Raw genomic sequence first — 18,010 nt, 5'->3', positions numbered from 1 at the left:
TAGCTGATGAAGTGATAATTTTATCATTGCTTGCATCTGGGGTTGGCTTCATACTCCCCTCCTCCTGTAACACGTGCAGCTGCAATGGCTGCATTGGATATGTGGTCAAGACCTAAAACTAAACTACCGAAAGAACCATAGAATATATTACTCAACTATTTGTATCTTTACGAGGTAAGGCCCACTGGGCCATACAGCTCTTTTTCAGAAGCGACCTGGCCACAAACGATAGCTCAACGAAGTGGCTTATCACGTGGCAATTTATAGCAGTCAAATACTCTAAACCAGGGGTGAGCAAAATTTTGACTCGCGGGCCACAATGGGTTCTAAAATCTGACAGAGGAGCCGGGCCAGGAACCGATGGATGGAGTGTTTGTGTGAACTAATATAAATGACATGTAAAAATCATTACATAAAAGGATTTGGCCTTTAACAGGTAGCAAAGCATTTATTTGCAAGGCAATTTAACAAATTGCACGAACATGAACAATACGAAACATATCGTAACTCCCGGTCAAAGTGCGCCATCTAATGGGGAAATGGGGGCATTAGAGGAGAAAGGTAAAATTTAATTTAATAATAATATTTGGACAAGTTCGGCGGGCCGGATTAAAAAGCCCAACGGGCCGTACTTTGCCCACGTCTGTTCTAAACTCGTGCTTTTAAATGTGGAGGAAAACGCCGGAGGACTCGGAGAATAATCTACGCGACCACGGAGAGAGAGACGTGCAAACTTCAAATATACAGCAGGCGTCAGGGTCGGGTCGGACCTACGACCTCCTGTATACCAGGTGAAGTAGTTAACATCTCACCACTTCCACAGAGACCCTGGCTGGGGGAAGAGGTGTTCCGGCTAGCTGAGAGAAAACCTCATGTTCACTCCCACCATCTACAACATTCCATGTCCGAGAATGAGGAGGCTTACCTTAACCTTCGCTTGGAGTATTGGTGGTGGTCCCAGGCTTTCTGAAGAAAACGCACCTAAGTAGCGCATAATCACAAATCACCATTTAATTAAATGAAAAAGTAACTTTCAGCACCACACACGGAGGAGAAATCCCTCCGCTCGTATAACAAAATGGGGCAAGGTAGGATTGACTCTGCTGGGCCTGCGGCACCTCAAATATTGGAGGAAATAACCTTCAAATTTTTACATAAAACTTTCGTGACTGCAGGAATTCATATTCTATGGTTATTTTGGTAAAGTCACGGAGATAGAAAAAATAATAACAATAAAATAATACAAATAAGGTAAATAAAAATAATACAAATATCATTATCGCAACACAAGCAGTCGTCATCAGGAACAGGGAGGTTAGCCTCTCAGGGCAGGCTGTTTATAAAGATTTAGAGATGGGCGGGGCAGCTAATGTTAATGTAGGAGAGGTCTCCGACACCGGCAGTAGGTCTACACCAATCAGAGAGCTGTTTATAAAGGTTTAGAGATGGGCGGGGCAGCTAATGTTAATGTAGGAGAGGTCTCCGACACCGGCAGTAAGTCTACACCAATCAAAGCATTGCACCTCGCTTCACACACCCATACTGCTGATGGTGGAGGTTGATTGACAAGAAAACACAAGTCAAGTTATGACACAAAGTGGTTGATGACATCTTTCCAATGATTGCTGAGGTTAAAACCGTCGTCTCGGTTGAAATTGTGTCTGTGTCTGTATATATGGATGGCTTCGTGAACGAATCTTTGTTGATAGCCAGTCAGCTTGCAAAGTACCATCGTCTTAGATAAATCTATTTTAAGTGAGCCAGCCGCATTAAAGTAATGATCAGCCATGGCAGGAGTATTGGTCCTGCCGTTTTTCAGTTCTGCCTTATGTTCACGAACACGGTCCGAGACATGTCGTTTGGTTCCCCAATGTCACTGCTGCTGCAGATACAGCTTAGTTTGTAGACGCTGGGATATTGCATGTCAGGAATCTTGTCCGTCACAGATGGGATCAGGTCACGAATTTTATGCACTGTGTTAAATCGGACCTGGATCTTATGTTTGTTCAATATTTTTTGAAATTTTTTGGTTATCCCTGCTATGTAAGATAAGGTGATGGTTTTGATTGGATCCTCAGATGGCTCCTTCCTCACGCTTGGGGTGAAGGCTTTGCGGATTGTTTAGTCAGAAAATCCATTCGCCTTGAGAGCTTGGTGTACGTGTTTTAGTTCACTGGTTAGGTGTTCGTGGTCGGAGATGCACTGAGCTCTATGTGTAGCGTTTTGATGAGGGAATTCTTCTGGGATGGATGGTGGTGGGAATCAGGTTTTAGGTAGGCGTCAGTATGGGTTACTTTCCTGTAGACGGAGTGGCTTATTGAGCCATCTGGTCTCTTTTTGATTAAGACATCCAAGAAAGGTATCATGCCATCCTTTTCTACCTCCGTGGTGAATTTGATGGCTGGGTGGATGGAATTGATGTGGTTGAGGAATTGTTCCAGAGCGAATCGGCCATGTGGTCAGATGACAAACGTGTCATCCACGTACCTCTTCCACAACAACGGGCGTAGTAGAGTGGATGCCTGGATGGCGTCTGTCTCATATTTTTCCATGAAAATGTTGGCCACAACCAGAGATAAGGGAGAACCCATTGGGGTGCCTTCAGTTTGTTTGTAGAATGTTCCATTGCAGGTGAAGTATTTATTGGTGAAGCAGTGTCTCACCAGGGCTGGTACATCAGCATTCAGTCCTTGTTGGACCAAATCTTCAATTATTGCAATGGTATCAGGCACAAGAACTTTGGTGAACAAAGAAACTACATCGAAACTAACGAGCAAATCACCTGGGGACAGTGAGGTGCCTTCAATTGACGATACCAGGTGAGCTGAGTTAAGAACAGAAGAGGTGGTCTTACCAGTGAATGGCTGCAAGGTCTCAGACAGATATCGGGCCAGTTTGTATGTGGGAGAGCCAACGGTGGAGACGATGGGACAAAGGGGTGTACCTTCTTTATGGATTTTTGGTAAGCCATATAAGCTGGGTGGTCTAGCAGCAGAAGGTTTTAGCCTTTCCCTGTCAGTGGCTGGCGTATGTGCCATCTGTTGAGGAGGTGAAAGGAGCAATCTGGAGCCTGAAACCAGGTACAGCAGAGATGACCTCCCAACTGAATTGCTGATGGAGGGTGACGAGTTCCACATAATTTGAAGTATGTTCTGGTGGTCCCATTTTTTATCAAAGGGGACTGTATTGATTGCAACAACTACCGGGACATCTCTATCTTCAACATGCCGAAAACACTCCTGGCAAGGATTATTAAACATTGCCTTGCCAGTCAAGTTGAGGAGAGGCTTGCAGAGCCCCAATGGGATTTAACTTGGGGTAGACCTGCACAGACGCCATATTCTCTGTCCCTCTGCTACAGCATATGTCTGTGGAATTTCAATGGGACCAACATCTTTGCTTTAATGGCATGGTCAGGTCCTATCATATGATAAATAGGCCAGGGCTTTGGGTTATTCTTCATGCTTTCAGGATCCCTAAGCCTCTGGTAAAAATCATTAAGGACCCTCATGATGGTGGGTGGCCCTGGTAAAGCTGGAACCGGAAGTCAAATACTGAAGGGGTGGTGGGGTGTGAATTATTACCTACTATGCTAGAATGCATAATAGGTAACTTTCCATGGCTGGACCAGAGGAATTTGTATCTGTAATATATACAACGGGAGGCTGGTTGATGCCCAGGTACAGTGAAGAGATGGTTCCCTATTGGTTAACCGTGTTATGTACGTGGATGATCTCGTAATTGGTGCTGTAAGAACGAGATGGAGATTATTCTGCTGAGTGTGGAGTGTGCCACGAAGAGGTGGGGTCTTACCCATCAGCCCCACCAAAACAAAGCACGTACCTGGGTATTTAATGCCATCAAATACTCAACCCCCTAAACTCCCCATGTGTGATGATGGGGCAGTTTTGGAGACAGTGGAGAGGTTTCCGTGCTGTGCTGATTGCCAGATTCGGTATTTAGAGCAGAGGACTTAATCGAGTGGCATTGTCTTTTCGTCAGCTGTGTAACACTATGTGGAAGCTACCTTTCCCATTGCTCCGGGTCTTCTCAGTCACAGTTATGCCCTCCCTTCTCTATGGTTGTTAAACATGGACCCCTTTGAAGGAACATCTGCACCAGTTTAAAATATTCAGTCTGTCTTGCCTACAATCCATCATGGGTGTAACCAGACTGGATTGTGTGAGGAGCTCATTGATCTTTGAAAGATCTGGAGACAGGCCCATTAGTGAGCTCCTCTGGCAGGCGAGTGTGCGTTGGGTAGGCCATGTAGCCTAGCCCACATACCCAGCCGCTGCATGCCCAAGCAGCTCACATTTAGCCAGATAAAGGGGGTTAAATGGGAATGGCACGGGCTAGATAAGAGATGTGGAGCTCACTGGACTTTCTGATGACTGGTACCAGCGGTGTTAAGATCGGCATCTTTGGAGGAGGCTCTTAAAGGCTGCTACTGGGCAGTTTGAGGCAGTCGCTCTCCGGTAGCAACGGAGGGAAAAGGAACGACGCTCACAACATCGAGCGGAGTGCTGAGTGGCTAAAATACAGAAAGTAGGCACAGTGGGAAGCACAGGTGGTGCATTCACCAGTCTTTTCAGTCAGTCAATCCACAACACCTGAGTCTGTCCCTTAACGTGCTGGCGAGCCTTCGACGCTTCACTTAGCCACAAGGTGCATCGTAGTCTGGCACAAGCGCCGCGTTGATGATACCGCTACTTAGCGAGGAATGGCGGTTGTTCTTGTGTATGGGGCAGTTGTTGGAGAGAGTGGAGGTGTTCCCCTACTTAGGCAGTGTGCTAATGAACAGCTCTGGCTTGGTAGCAGGGGTCTCATAGAATCAGTCGAGAGGCATTATGTTTGTATTGGCTGCGTAAGTAATTCTGTGTAAGCAATGCGTAAGATGTCTGGCCTGTCACTCCAAACGAAGCTCCTGGTCCTCTCAGTTACAGTTATGCTTTCTCTTCTCTGTGTTTGTGAAACATGGACCCCATTTACAAAGATACCTACTCACGTTCGGGCTGGCCTGCCTGATATCAATTCTGGAATTATTAACCAGGCTGGTGAACAACAGCTGAAGAGGAGTGTGCAAATAAGCGTAGCGGGATGCATGCTTAGAATTGCACTGAAAGAAAGAGTGCCAACCACATGGCTCAGGAAACAAAGATAATAAGAGACATTATTAAGTTGTATAAAGTAAGTGGGCTTAGATAGGACACGTCTCCAGAAGGGATGATGGCTGATGGAAGAGACTATTAATGGACTATCTGCCAAAGAGGATGACCACTGCAGAGATAGACCAATGCAAAAGGAACATGTTAAAACTCTTGAAGCAGACAGCTGTGGACGTACGTATTCATCATTTTGCAAGCAGGTGCCAGTGGGTTATAACCATTGCTATGCTTGGCATGAGTTCCAACCGCTGCCCACGTATTGAAATAAATATATCCTGGTATCCTGAGAAGTCCCTGGAAGCTCTGCCTCACCGTCACACACAATGTGCAGTGTTGTGCCAAGGACTAAAGTCATCAACTGGCTCCCCCGGTGTTTCTCAGCACAGACGGACCACTCCCTTGTGCCGCACGTAAATGGGCCGTTTGTCAGTCCACTGTTGAACGAGGGTCTCCCCCCACACCATGTGGGAGTCTTGGGGGTCATTTCATCGCACTTCAACCTTGCTGATCGGTACGGGTTGGTGAAGGCAGGGAGCATCGTCGTGGGAGCAAAGAAGTGCAGTACAATAACTGGAGGGCTGTCCTGTTTGTGTGTCATGGCAGTCCTCGCATCGCACACTGGATGTTTCGGCCAAGACAAACCGGAGTGCCACTGGAGTGCCATGAACTTTTGTACTACAGCGAGTGTCCTTTGTGACATACTGCTCCGCTCCACTTCAACAAGACTTTGGCATCAGGCATACGCAGAAGCATCAGATAGAAAATATTTCATGGATCAGTGCAGGGCTGGGGATCCATCTTTTTGAGTAATTGCTCTTCATTTAGAGTATTTTTGGCATAACCTTCGCATGTCAGGATTTGCATGACTTTGGCCTTATTACAGCAGTTCTTTTCTCGAGTGGCTTGAAGTCGTCTTGCCTTCTGGCATAGTAGGCATGTGATAATTCACACCCCACCACCCCTTCGGTTTTTTATTAGTTTTTACAATCGGGGTCCTGAGTTGCGTGTAAACTGATAATAATGCGTTTTATTACATAGTCCTTTTCCCACGCCGAAAGCACTGAACAGTAAAAAAGTATTCCACATGATACATACTAAAACAAAACTATTACGTGAAAAAAACCCAATGGCATATGTATAAAAAAATGCGATGTGACTGCAGGCTTCTCATGAACCAAATCATTCACACATGTATCAAAAGGGAACACTTGCAGTCCATTCTTGCACACATGTTGGCATCTATTTAAATCAGTGGATTGCTGCGTTATTTAATGTGCCGTGTGAAACCGCCAAAGCAAAATGTGTTCATTTTCAAACAGCTGCAAACACTGCCATATGCCTGGACCGTGCTACCATTAGATAATTGTATAGTGGAGAATTATTATAGTAATTTAATAAGGTGCTGGGTGGATAATTTCACCGCAGGATCCTGACAGACGAAGGCAGCTTGGTGGGGGGTTGGGGGGACCTTTATCCAGCAGTGCATTGAGCATGGCTGATGATGATGACGACGACGATAGTGGATAATGCGACACAGTGGCATGTGGAAGTAATAAATATACATTCCAACACGTAGGCTTTTCCAGACAAATTTTGCAAGATTGGTTTTCACGCATTCTTCCTAAACTTTGCGGGCAAGCCGAAATGATAACATTTAATAATTAAATTTATTTGGCTGTGCCGAGTGTTTGCGTGGCACAAAATTGTCCAGATCATTACGTGGCCTAACCCAAGACCAGCCATTGACTCAATACGCAGTCGATTATGTTACAATCGCGTAATGGTCCCCCTGCTAGGGGAGTAAACAGGGTCCCGCGCTCCGGATCCTTCACTAACAAGCTGGGACACGGCAGAGTGGATGGCCGCTGATAGCTGCTTTCGCCACACAGTTTCCCCCACGGGAGGCTCTGGAAGTCGCCCTTGGATAATCGCCTCTGCAAAACGCGACCTAAAAGCCGCTCTCTGTTCAGTCGTTCCCATGGAGAGAAAGCAGATAGACCCCCCCCCACCTCCTTGTGAGGATTCCTCGATTGGCTCCCGCCTTCGCATGACACCTGAGGCCGCTTCTCGTTTGTTTTGGTCTCTCCAGCTCCCTTTGGCTTGAGAGAGAGAGAGAGAAAAACAAACACACACTTCCATCCCCACCACCCAGTGTCAGGGGGCGCTATGCCCCCTCTCCCGAACATCCGACACCTCCCCACCCACTCTCGACCAGCGCTCACGAGAACGCACATTCCTGCCCGCATTTCACACGTGCACACCACACCCCCCCCACTCACGGCACACCTCTGCGCTCACGCCATTCTCCCACAGCAGTCTGTACCCGCTCGCCGCAAGCAACTGCGGGCCGCTCGAAGCGAGTAAAAAATGCCCAAACCGGCTACTTACGGACGTCACGATTTCGAATCTAACAACCCTCGCCAGTGGTGCTACGTTGCCACGGCGGAATGATCAGCACACTTGACAATTGAGAGGTCGGCGGCTATTATCTCCCAGTGCGTGCGGCAGTTGAAACATCAATGGGCAAGCTCCCAGTTTACTGAATTCGAGTAAATGGAACGTCCGGGATATGAACGACACACACGAGGGAATGACGCCGCACCAAAAGACCCACGCATGTGAGTTGCTGAGCCGATATGCTGTACTGCCTTTTCCCCAGCGATCTCTTACAGCCCAGAGGAGTTTTGGGGGTGGGGTGTGGGGGGGGGGTGTCCAGAAATCTGCACGATCCACGAGCCCTCGCCTCCAAAGTGCCGGGTCACGCGCCTGTGTCTGATTGGCGCCGTGTGTACGGATTGCACTGGCGGGCGAGTGGGTGGGTAAGGGTCCCTTTTTTTAGGTTACCAAGAGAAAACACTCGCGGGGTATTTAAGTTACAAATCTCTGATAATTGTGTTCACGCGATACAATGTAAGTGGGGATGCTCGGTGTGTACACACTCATCGGGGGATGGGGGGGGGGGTACGTTAGCGTGAGCACAAAGAGAGCCCCTCGGAGCTCCACACAGATGGGTTCACGATCCAACTCGCCGGACTGCCATCTGTCCTCGCCACTTCACAGAGTTGAACGAGCACGTCACTGCCCTATATAGCACGTCACTGCCCTATATAGCACGTCACTGCCCTATATAGCATGTCACTGCCCTATGTGTCCGCACTATCGAGGCAAGATCTCTTGCCTCGATAGTGCTGGGTTACAGGCATGCGCCGTTGCTGCTGATGACGATGCTCGTTATGACGATAATGATGATATAATTTTTGCACTGCAACCAGCAGACCAGAGCCGTACAGCGCTGGGATATGATCAGAATAACGGTAATGGTTTGGTAATTATTTATTTATTAAACAGTGCCTTTCTTTACCGTGACGGTGTCTCGGACTCTCTACATCACTTCTCGTATATCAAGCGCTTGAAAGGGGCACCCCCCAGTGGCAGCTGTCCTTGTGGATATAATTATTCTCACATACGCTTGCTGTTAAAGTGAGCTGACCACACGCAGATAAATGTTGTGCGGGTGTTCCTTTGCTGTTCTAATTAAAAGCTGAACGCCCGTCGCCTGTCCGATGTTTTTGTTCTTTCAGTGTCCGAACTTCAAGAAGAAGGGAAGAATGCGATAAACTCCCCTCTCTCACCAACTCCCCTGGATCTCTACCCAGAGGACACCATGCTTGGTACGTGTTTGCCTTAGTTTTTCTGGAGGTACACTGTTTAAGTGTGATGTAGACCTATCTGCATTACGGACAATTTAGTGATGCTGCTGCTGCAGCAATACCAGTGGTGCACAAGCACAATTAATAAAAAATCTACACGTTCGTCAATAATACCGCCGCAAAAGGAATGGCCCATACTCTTTGGTTCTATTCGGTAAAGTCACGTAGGTAAAAAATAAAACATCAAAAAATCACGACGTTTCGGCCACAACACAAGTGGCCTTCATCAAGTGAAGGGACCGGACTGTCCAGAGGACAGCGTTGGAGTGAAAATATCCAAGCCCAGGTCGCGTCCTTTAAGCTGTGTGGGAGGAAACGAAAGCGCCTTGACAAAGGAATTAGCATAAAAATGAGCATGATGTACGTAGGAGGTACATGATGGACCGGCGTGGGGGGGGGGGCAGTTTACATAATGTTGGTGTGAAGGGAAATAAGCTGCTGTGAAAGTTTGGAATACCACTACTTGAATAAATATACTGTACCATTGAAAATTAGTTTAATGTTTGGTTTGATTTAGAACATCTTTCCAATGATTGCTTAATTTGAAACCATCCTCTCGGTTGAAATTGTGTCTGTGTTTGTAAATCTGAATTGCCTCGTGGACAAATCTCTGATAAAAACCCGTGGGTTTGCAGAGAACCTTGGTATCGGAGAAAACTATATCGTGATCATCCACAGCGTTGTAACAGTGATCAGCCACGGCAGAAGAATTCGTTCTGCCGTGTTTCAATTCTGATTTGTGCTCGCGAATTCGGTCAGAGATATGTCGTTTCGTCTCCCCGATATAGCAGTCACCACAGGTGCAGCTCAATTTGTAAACCCCGGGGTACTGTAAGTCAGGAATGACATCCTTCACGGATGGGATCAGGTCACGGATTTTGTGTACTGTATTGAACCGGACCAGGATCTTGTGTTTGTTTAGAATTTTGGAGATCTTTTTAGTAACGCCTGCTATATATGGTAGTGTGATGGTTTTGATCGGAGTATCAAGTGGTTGTTTCTGTATGGAGGGAGAAACAGCTTGGCGGATGGTACGGTCAGAGTATCCGTTCCTCTTGAGGGCCAGATGTACATGTTTTAATTCACTGGTCAGGTGGTGTTGGTCCAAAATGCAATGAGCCCTGTGGTATAACGTTTTGACGAGAGAATTATTTTGAGTCGGGTGGTGGTGGGAATCAGGTTTTAAGTAGGAATCTGTGTGGGTGGGTTTCCTGTAGACAGAATGTCCCAATGAGCCATCAGGTCTCCTCTCAAACAGAACATCCAAGAATGGCAGCTTGCCACCTTTCGCCACTTCCATGGTGAATTTGATGGCGGGGTGTCTGGAATTGATGTGGTCTAGGAAAAGGTTCAAAGCTGGGAGGCCATGTGGCCAAATGACGAAAGTGTCATCCACATATCTCTTCCACAGGGAAGGTCTGAGGGTGGAAGTCTGGATGGCGTCTGATTCAAATTTCTCCATGAAAATATTGGCTATCACTGGTGATAAGGGGGATCCCATGTGGGTACCCTCATTTTGTTTGTAGAAGGAGCCATTCCAAGTAAAGTAGGTATTGTTGAGGCAGTGCCTAACCAGTGCAGGTGTGTCGGGGTCTAGTCCATGTTGGACCAAATTTTCAATTATTTCAATGGTATCAGGTACTGGGACCTTGATGAACAGAGAGACCACATCGAAGCTGACAAGGATATCGTCAGGGGACAATGGCCCGTCTGCAAAGCACATAGAGAAGAGCCATTGCCCGGAACGTCACCTGTTTTTATTTTTGCCATAGGCGGAGTTTGACTTCTATATTTGGGAGAGGGGCAGGGGTTCGCTTCGTCCTTCCCATTAGGAATTGCGGGTGCATATAGTGAATGTATTTATTTGTTATCTTAATTGTAAACTACTGAAAATAAATTCATGAAAGTGTCTAGTTTGGTGCGTATTGTACGCACCGTGCGTTCATGCGTACGCGTGGGGCATGGTTCGTGTCCCTTCTGGGACATCGCATCAAATACGAGCCGCCCATGATCAGGCGCTGCAGCCGAATACCCAGGAGCTAATCACGTGGTGGGGGGTGGCGGGGGGGAGACCCGACACGAGCTGGCGACAGATCACGATGGGGGCCAAACCCAACGTGCGAGTGGCTGGGGAAGACGGACGGATGCACAGCCGCGCTTGCTGCAACCGGGCGTCGTGGTGCTGTTCCCTTTTAAGGGTCGCACGCGCGCGCGCGTGTGGGGAATGTATCCCATGAATTCTCACTGTGTTTATTCAAGGATAATGTTGTGGATAAGAAAGGAATATCTTTCCCCACGGAAAAAAGAAGTGAAAATGCCTCTCCCCAACTAGAACTGTGCTGATCCGCCAACGGTCGGGCGTTCCGCCCGCCACATGATTGTGTAAATGAGGAGTGTGTGTGTGTGTGACATTTGCGATCGTACAAAATTCCTGCACAATGGGGTGGAGCGATGGCTCAGCGGTTTGCGCGCTGCGCAATATACACTGGCAATCTGAGTTCAGTTTCCGGCCGTGGTTAACTAGATATCTGATTGGGTTCTGCTCCCCCCACCCCCCCCCCTCCATCAACGTGCACTGACCAGTGTGTTGATGCACAGGCAAAAGGTTCCCTTGACCGATATACCTTGGGGCAGGTCGTCCATCTCGAAGTGGACTGACAAAAGGCTGCGTACTATAATTATGGGCTACTTCACATGAACTGAATATTCAACAAGCGATTGCATGAAACTGAAGATGCTAACCCTGCTGTGTGTCGTTTTGGCAGAGGAGAACGAAGAGAGGAGTATCATCGATCCCAACTACAAGGATGAGCCAAAGCTGCAGGAACTCATTCGGGTACTGTGCTCACACCGTTACTGATTTTGCCTGCAGTGCCACTAACGCCGTGCCTTGGTATGTGATGCAATGCGCAATTAGGATCACACACGGCATGCGTAACCCCCTACTGTGACATTACCGCAGATTACCTTAATGGATAGAGGACTCCAGAGCTTGGGAAATAGTTTGGGCCGGCTAACCTGGCTGCTGCCTTTCCTGTTCGTCTGTGGTTCCTCGCACCACTGAGTCATTCACTGTCACTGAAGGCGAGCGGATACCGTACGGCATGTTACAAGTTTAAGGTATTATCATTACTTTGTCTTTGAACACAGCACCTTCCTATAAGAATGGCGTGTATACCAATATTATCCGTAAGAAGAATTTTGGGTTAGATCGCGTAACATAAACAACACACGCCAATTAGGTACTAGTACAGCACACCGGTGTGCTGTACTAGTAACTAATTGGCGTGTTTCGTTTACGTGACAAACCTTACTAATTGGCTGTGCCGGGTGGTGGCGGGTTTAACAACACATTTATATTCATGCGATCTAACCCAAAAAACCTCTTGTGGATAATGTTGGTTGCGAAAGCCTACGTGTTAAACTGACCAATGGTACTCGTGATGTTATTTGCTATGACTACTGTGTGATGCACTGCAACCGTGCGCTTGATTAGAACGCAGTGACGCTGTCCTGACAGGTGCTGATCGACTGGATAAACGATGTCCTCGTCGATGAGCGCATCATTGTGAAGAACTTGGAAGAGGACCTCTACGATGGGCAGGTTCTGCAGAAACTCTTGGGTGAGTGTGGCTTGCCGTCGTCTGTCGATTCTTGAGACTCGCTGAGATCTTCCAGTCATGATTCAAACGTGGAACGCTGCGCCGCCACCACCGCACGGTGTTCGTTCGCTCGCTCGAGAAGAGAATATACGAATGTTTGTTGAACTTCTTTCGCACCATGCGTAGCCGACCGCGCTAATCCGAGGTGCGAGAGGAAGGACAACACACTAAACACTCACAAACAAAAACATGACTTGGAGACGCGAGGTGTAACCGCAGACGAGATGGAAGGCAGCCATGCTGGTGAGCCGGCACTACCAACGGTTGTCCAAGCGCTGCCGTCCCCTATGTAGATTAAAGATCTTTTCAGCCAATTAACGAGTGATTACATGGGCTAGCAAATCAGAGCGCCCGGACAAAATCCACGCATGCGAGGTCAGCACTATCCTATACAGACTGAACAGGTGCAGTCCGCATTTTTGCTGGTACTGCATTCTCCTGCCACAACGTTTGTGCGATCCCCAAACCCTCGCCATGACAATGCTGGATTACAGGCGTGCACCACCACTGTTCGGGAAGATAAACTTAAGAATAATAATCCAGGAGACTCGATTATCCACGCTAATAATGGGGAGGATGGCCAAGGATAATTCAAAATCGCGGATAATAAAAAAAAAATCCATTTCCCATGGATCTCTATCCCAAAAACCACGGCAATAGGTATCAATTATTGTCTAAGTCAAGCAAATTGAGTTCGTTAATGGACAAAACAAATAGTTGTAGTAAAGAATCGACCGATCAATGATGCACGTGCTCAGTAATGATACTTTCCTGTTCCCGCACAGAGAAGAGTCTGCCTATGAAGTGGATGGCAGAGCCACGCCAATCAAAATCAATCAAACTCCGCCCATTGTTTTAAAGATATGCAACTACTGTACTGTTGAGGAGATCACGTGGATTTCGGATTAACCGGAGCAACATATTTGTTTGATTTAACCACGTGACTTATAATAAACATTTCCAAGAATAACAGTACATAACTGTTTTCAGATTACTAATTTGGGCTTAAGGGAAAATCCACCAGTTATTAATTTATGATGAAATCTCAAGTGTGCGGTTAATCCGCAAATCGGATAAACCTCCATGCGGATAATAGTCTACTGTAATAGTAAAAAATAACGCAGTCCTCACGTCTCTGATTCATCCACGAGGTGGTCGTCTGTGACCGCGGCCACGTGAATCCCGTGTTGTGTGCTCCCCTGCGCCTGTCCCCGGCCGGCGGCAGAGGCCCTGGGGCAGCAGAAGTTGAACGTGGCGGAGGTGACGCAGTCGGAGATTGGACAAAAGCAGAAGCTTCAGACGGTGCTGCTCGCCGTCAATCACATCCTCAAGCCCCAGCAGTGGAGCATCAAGTGGTCCGTTGACTGTACGTTTTCGTTTGCATCAGTTGCTCGTTACGAACTAAATTGGGGTGGCACACGCAGCAGCGGCAACCATCGCCCTCCAAAACTCACAAAACGTTGCCCCTTTTGTTGGCCGGGTGCCGGGTCTCCTTGTGCCGCACAGGGGCAGCTTGCACTCCCAGCTGGCACTGGAAGTGCCCGCTGCCCAATGCTTTGAGATTAGACGGGGCTGCAAGTCGCTTATCGCGTGTAAAGCACTCTTAAGACACGTCGGCGTAGAGGAGGGCCGCTCCATCATAAACAAATCATTGCCATTTATTATTATTCAGGTTCATTCTCCACTATACACGGATGGAATGGTAACAAGACACGCGTATGGCAGCGAGTTACCAGAGCGATGTTTAATTCTGACCATGAGAAACCAGGGACCTATACGATTGACTTTGACCTTTTATTATTACTACCCATAACCGTTGGCAAAGACAAAATCTGATGGCCTGCTAATTGCAGTTAGTGGTACGCCACCTGCCGGACCAAGCGTCATGTGGAGATGCTGCCCATGCAAGACTAGAAAGGGGAGTCTGTACCATGAGCAGATACTTCATCATGTCAGCCATAGGAGAGTGGGTGAGTGACTGGTGAGTGTGTATGAGTGATGAGTATCTGATGAGTGTGTCCGTGAGTGGCAAGTGCCTGGTCAGTGTGTCTGTGAGTGGTGAGTATGACTGGTGAGTATCTCGTGTGTGTGAGTGGTGAGTATCTGGTGAGCATGAGTGCCATTTGACTGGTGTCCAATGACCCTATCTGGTGAGTATTGTTTGAGTGCCTGGTGAGTTTTGTGTTTGGTGAGTGGGGAGCGTCAGGTCACTTATTATGTCAGCCCATACAAAGGGACGGGCTTCCCTAGAGTTAATGATCACAGTGATAGATGATTACATTCTTACACGTTCGAAATCAGATTCAAATTCAGTCTGCATGAAAGAGCATTAAAATAATGCGTACGACAGTGACAGCCGTGTGTTGACGTGTAAGTGAATGTTATTGGGCAGAACTGGCGTTATAAAGCGGGGCTAATGGCAGTGATGAAGTGCCCTTCTGTACCAGTGTCAACAGTAATCCTGTGAGTGCTGTGTAAATGCAATGAGGCCACTCTGCCGATTGGAATGAAAACGCCAGCTGCTGAGACTGCCAGCAACGCCCTCTGTCGTTTAAACCGAACTCCCCACCTACGGATGTATTTTGAACTCCTTTCACAACGTACGTAGTCAGCCGTGCTAATTAGAGGTGTGGGAGATGGGCAACAAACTAAGCACAAAAAGCAGTTCTAAAGATTCGAGTCTTCAATCTAGATTTTAAATCTACACACCCCGTTCACACACTTAGTCTGGTTTAGTGATGTCCCCATCTAAAACGAAACTGATATCCCTGCAGTTCCTAATGGAATTGGCTATATGTTTTCAAAGTTATATATATACATTAAATTCAGGGTGTGTGTGAATGTGACACGTGGGGAGCGGTGGTGCAGGGGGGCTAGCATTGCATTGCACCCCTAACCCTGCCACCAGAGTTAGATTCTCGCTCACGGACAACACCAGTGACAATTATCTGAACCGGTACTGGGCCCTCCCGTAGGTCAGCCTTCAATGAGAACAGGGACTCCTGTACTCACAAACATTCGACTTACGCACTTTCACAGATACGAACAAACCTGTTTGTATGTCCAGTTGCCTGTTCGAACCGAGAGTCCTAAGTTCAACCGCCGCACAATAGATGCCAGTGGTGGGATCTACATCTGCAGAACATGAAGAACCAGTGGCATCTACATCTACAAGATATTATACATATTTTAAAGCCATTCCCCGTGTTTAGCCTACACGCGTTTGGAATCGACCGGAGTACAGTTGAACTTACGAACAAATCGGCTTACGCACAGAGCTCTGGAACTTAACTCGTTCGTAAGTAGAGGAGTCATGTTTATCTTACACCAGCAAATGTCCACAATCTCATAGGAATCACGTGGCGATTGCTGCTGCTACTGCTGCTTTGGCAGTGGTGCACAATGAACAAAAAAACACTCAGCACGTTTTTGTTAATAACAACATTGCTAGGGCCCTTCCCGCCTTTCCCTCCTTCATAGCAACAGAAATCATGGCAAATGAATACACTCCGATTAGCACGGTTGGCTATGTACGGTGCGAAAGGGGTTCAACATGCATACATACAAGATGGTCGTCGGTGGAAACTTTGCTCTCTATTGTACACAACTTGTATGTGCATTTGGAAGCATTATAACCTTTAAATTCCAACGTAGCAATCGGAGTCGGCCAGTCACTCGGGACATTGATGCAACAAAGCAACGCCTTTTTTGCGAGTTAACCCGCACCGGTTTTGTCTTTTCGTGGCTTCCTTCTTGTGGCAGTGATTCACTCCAAAAATCTGGTGGCCATCCTCCACCTGCTGGTGGCGCTGGCCATCCACTACCGCGCTCCCATCCGTCTGCCCGAGCACGTGACCATCCAGCTGCTCGTCGTGCAGGTGCGGCGCCGGACTCCCGCGCGCTGCTGCTGCTGCGTCTCTGTGTGCGCAGAGCTCCCTACATACAGCTGTGGCTGCAGGGGCCACTCGTGTGTGTGTGTGTGTTGGTGGGATATGGCGCAAATCTGAGATTGTAAACAAACGCTCTGTTCAACCAACAAAGATAGATTGTAAACTAGGAACGCTGTGTTTTGTACGAATGCATGTTGAACTTCGTTCGTACCGTACATAGCCAACCGTGCAAATCGGAGGAGCGAGAGGTGCGTGTTTTACATTGACTACATGAGATGTTCCTATTGCATCTCAAATGACCCCCACCTGGAATTTTTAGAGGTGTAAAATAAACCACTCACCTGCCTTACAAGTGTGCCACTCCTTCAGCAAAGGACATCCAGATATTAATACATTTTATAATGAGACCCACGGTAACTTTTATGAAAATAACAAATACCAGGGTCTTTTCTGTGGCTTAGAGAGCAGCCTTCGTGTACACAGTAATATGCAGCGGCTACTGTCTCTCGTTGTTCAAACATGAAGTCATGGACCAGCAGATGGTTTTATTTGTACTGTGTGGCATGCTTCGTGTGATTTTGTTCTAGAAACGAGGAGGAAGCTTGCAAACGCGTCAGGTGCAGGAAAAAATCACCACCACCACAGAGTGAGTGGAACGGCAACCATAACTTCACATTTAAACTCATTTTGATTATGATTATTATCCGCTGCTGCAAATTGGCAGCGGAGCACAAGCACAATTAACAAAACAACTCAATAAAGCCGTGACCTTCTTTCACGGCCATGTGCTGGGGAAGAAGGAACGATTTTATCAATCCGACTTTGCCTAAACAATTCCCAAAATGTCGGATTGATTTCATAACCTTTGGCTCAGGAAAATGGGTGACCCGACTTAAGTTTCTCTTATGCTCTTGAATAATTGATATTTCCAGAATTACTTGCGCATATCGTTAATGATTAATATTTGTATTTGCAGGTCGATGACGGGAAGATTTGGTGAGTACAAATCGCCGAACCCTTAAAACCCGGCGCTTTTTAACATTCTAAGCGTGGCGATTTGTTTTTGTCGCCCTCCGTGTCATCACCGCCCGCATGTCGCATTTCTGTTTGGCAGAGCGCGACGCATTCGACACGCTGTTTGACCACGCCCCCGACAAACTGAACGTTGTCAAAAAGGTACAAAAACGTCCGCGCGCCCATTGCGAGCTCACGCTCGTAGCACAACTTCGTTCTGGGGAGACCGGCAAAAGACATCCGTTTGTTGCTACCTGCCGTGCCAGTAAAAGACATCCGTTTGTTGTTACCTGCCGTGCCGGTAAAAGACATCCGTTTGTTGTTACCTGCCGTGACGATTTCAACTTGCGTCCTCTTCAGATATATTTTTTTTCTTTGCAAGTATTTGGTTCCAGTTGCTTGGCCCGTTGTGGTTGCTTCACTTTTATTCTGGCCTTTACAAACATGTTTACTTCTCCCCCCACCCCACCCCCCGCTTATAACGTCCCACGGAAGGCATCCGCAGACCTCGTAGAACCTACAGGCTATCCTGGTCACATGCCGGCTAATATAGAAGCGTCGGGTGG

At 47.4% G+C, this 18,010-nt stretch overlaps 1 protein-coding gene across 1 annotated transcript in view; it reads left to right on the top strand.

The window, feature by feature from the left end:
• LOC116945493 (beta-parvin-like) overlaps positions 1-18,010 on the top strand; it is a 43,428-nt gene that overhangs the window by 11,371 nt on the left and 14,047 nt on the right. The window contains exons 2-9 of the mRNA XM_032959835.2: positions 8,750-8,839; positions 11,644-11,714; positions 12,399-12,501; positions 13,766-13,906; positions 16,303-16,418; positions 17,018-17,076; positions 17,407-17,426; positions 17,545-17,606. Coding sequence (XP_032815726.1) covers positions 8,750-8,839; positions 11,644-11,714; positions 12,399-12,501; positions 13,766-13,906; positions 16,303-16,418; positions 17,018-17,076; positions 17,407-17,426; positions 17,545-17,606 — 662 coding nt within the window. The remainder of the gene's footprint in view (positions 1-8,749; positions 8,840-11,643; positions 11,715-12,398; positions 12,502-13,765; positions 13,907-16,302; positions 16,419-17,017; positions 17,077-17,406; positions 17,427-17,544; positions 17,607-18,010) is intronic.

This window comes from Petromyzon marinus, chromosome 24, assembly GCF_048934315.1.
Source record: "Petromyzon marinus isolate PM22_M1 ecotype Great Lakes invasive population chromosome 24, UKy_Petmar_22M1.pri1.0, whole genome shotgun sequence".
Lineage (NCBI taxonomy): Eukaryota > Metazoa > Chordata > Hyperoartia > Petromyzontiformes > Petromyzontidae > Petromyzon > Petromyzon marinus.
Note: the sequence above shows the minus strand (reverse complement) of the source record. Positions and strands in the feature narration are given on the sequence as shown.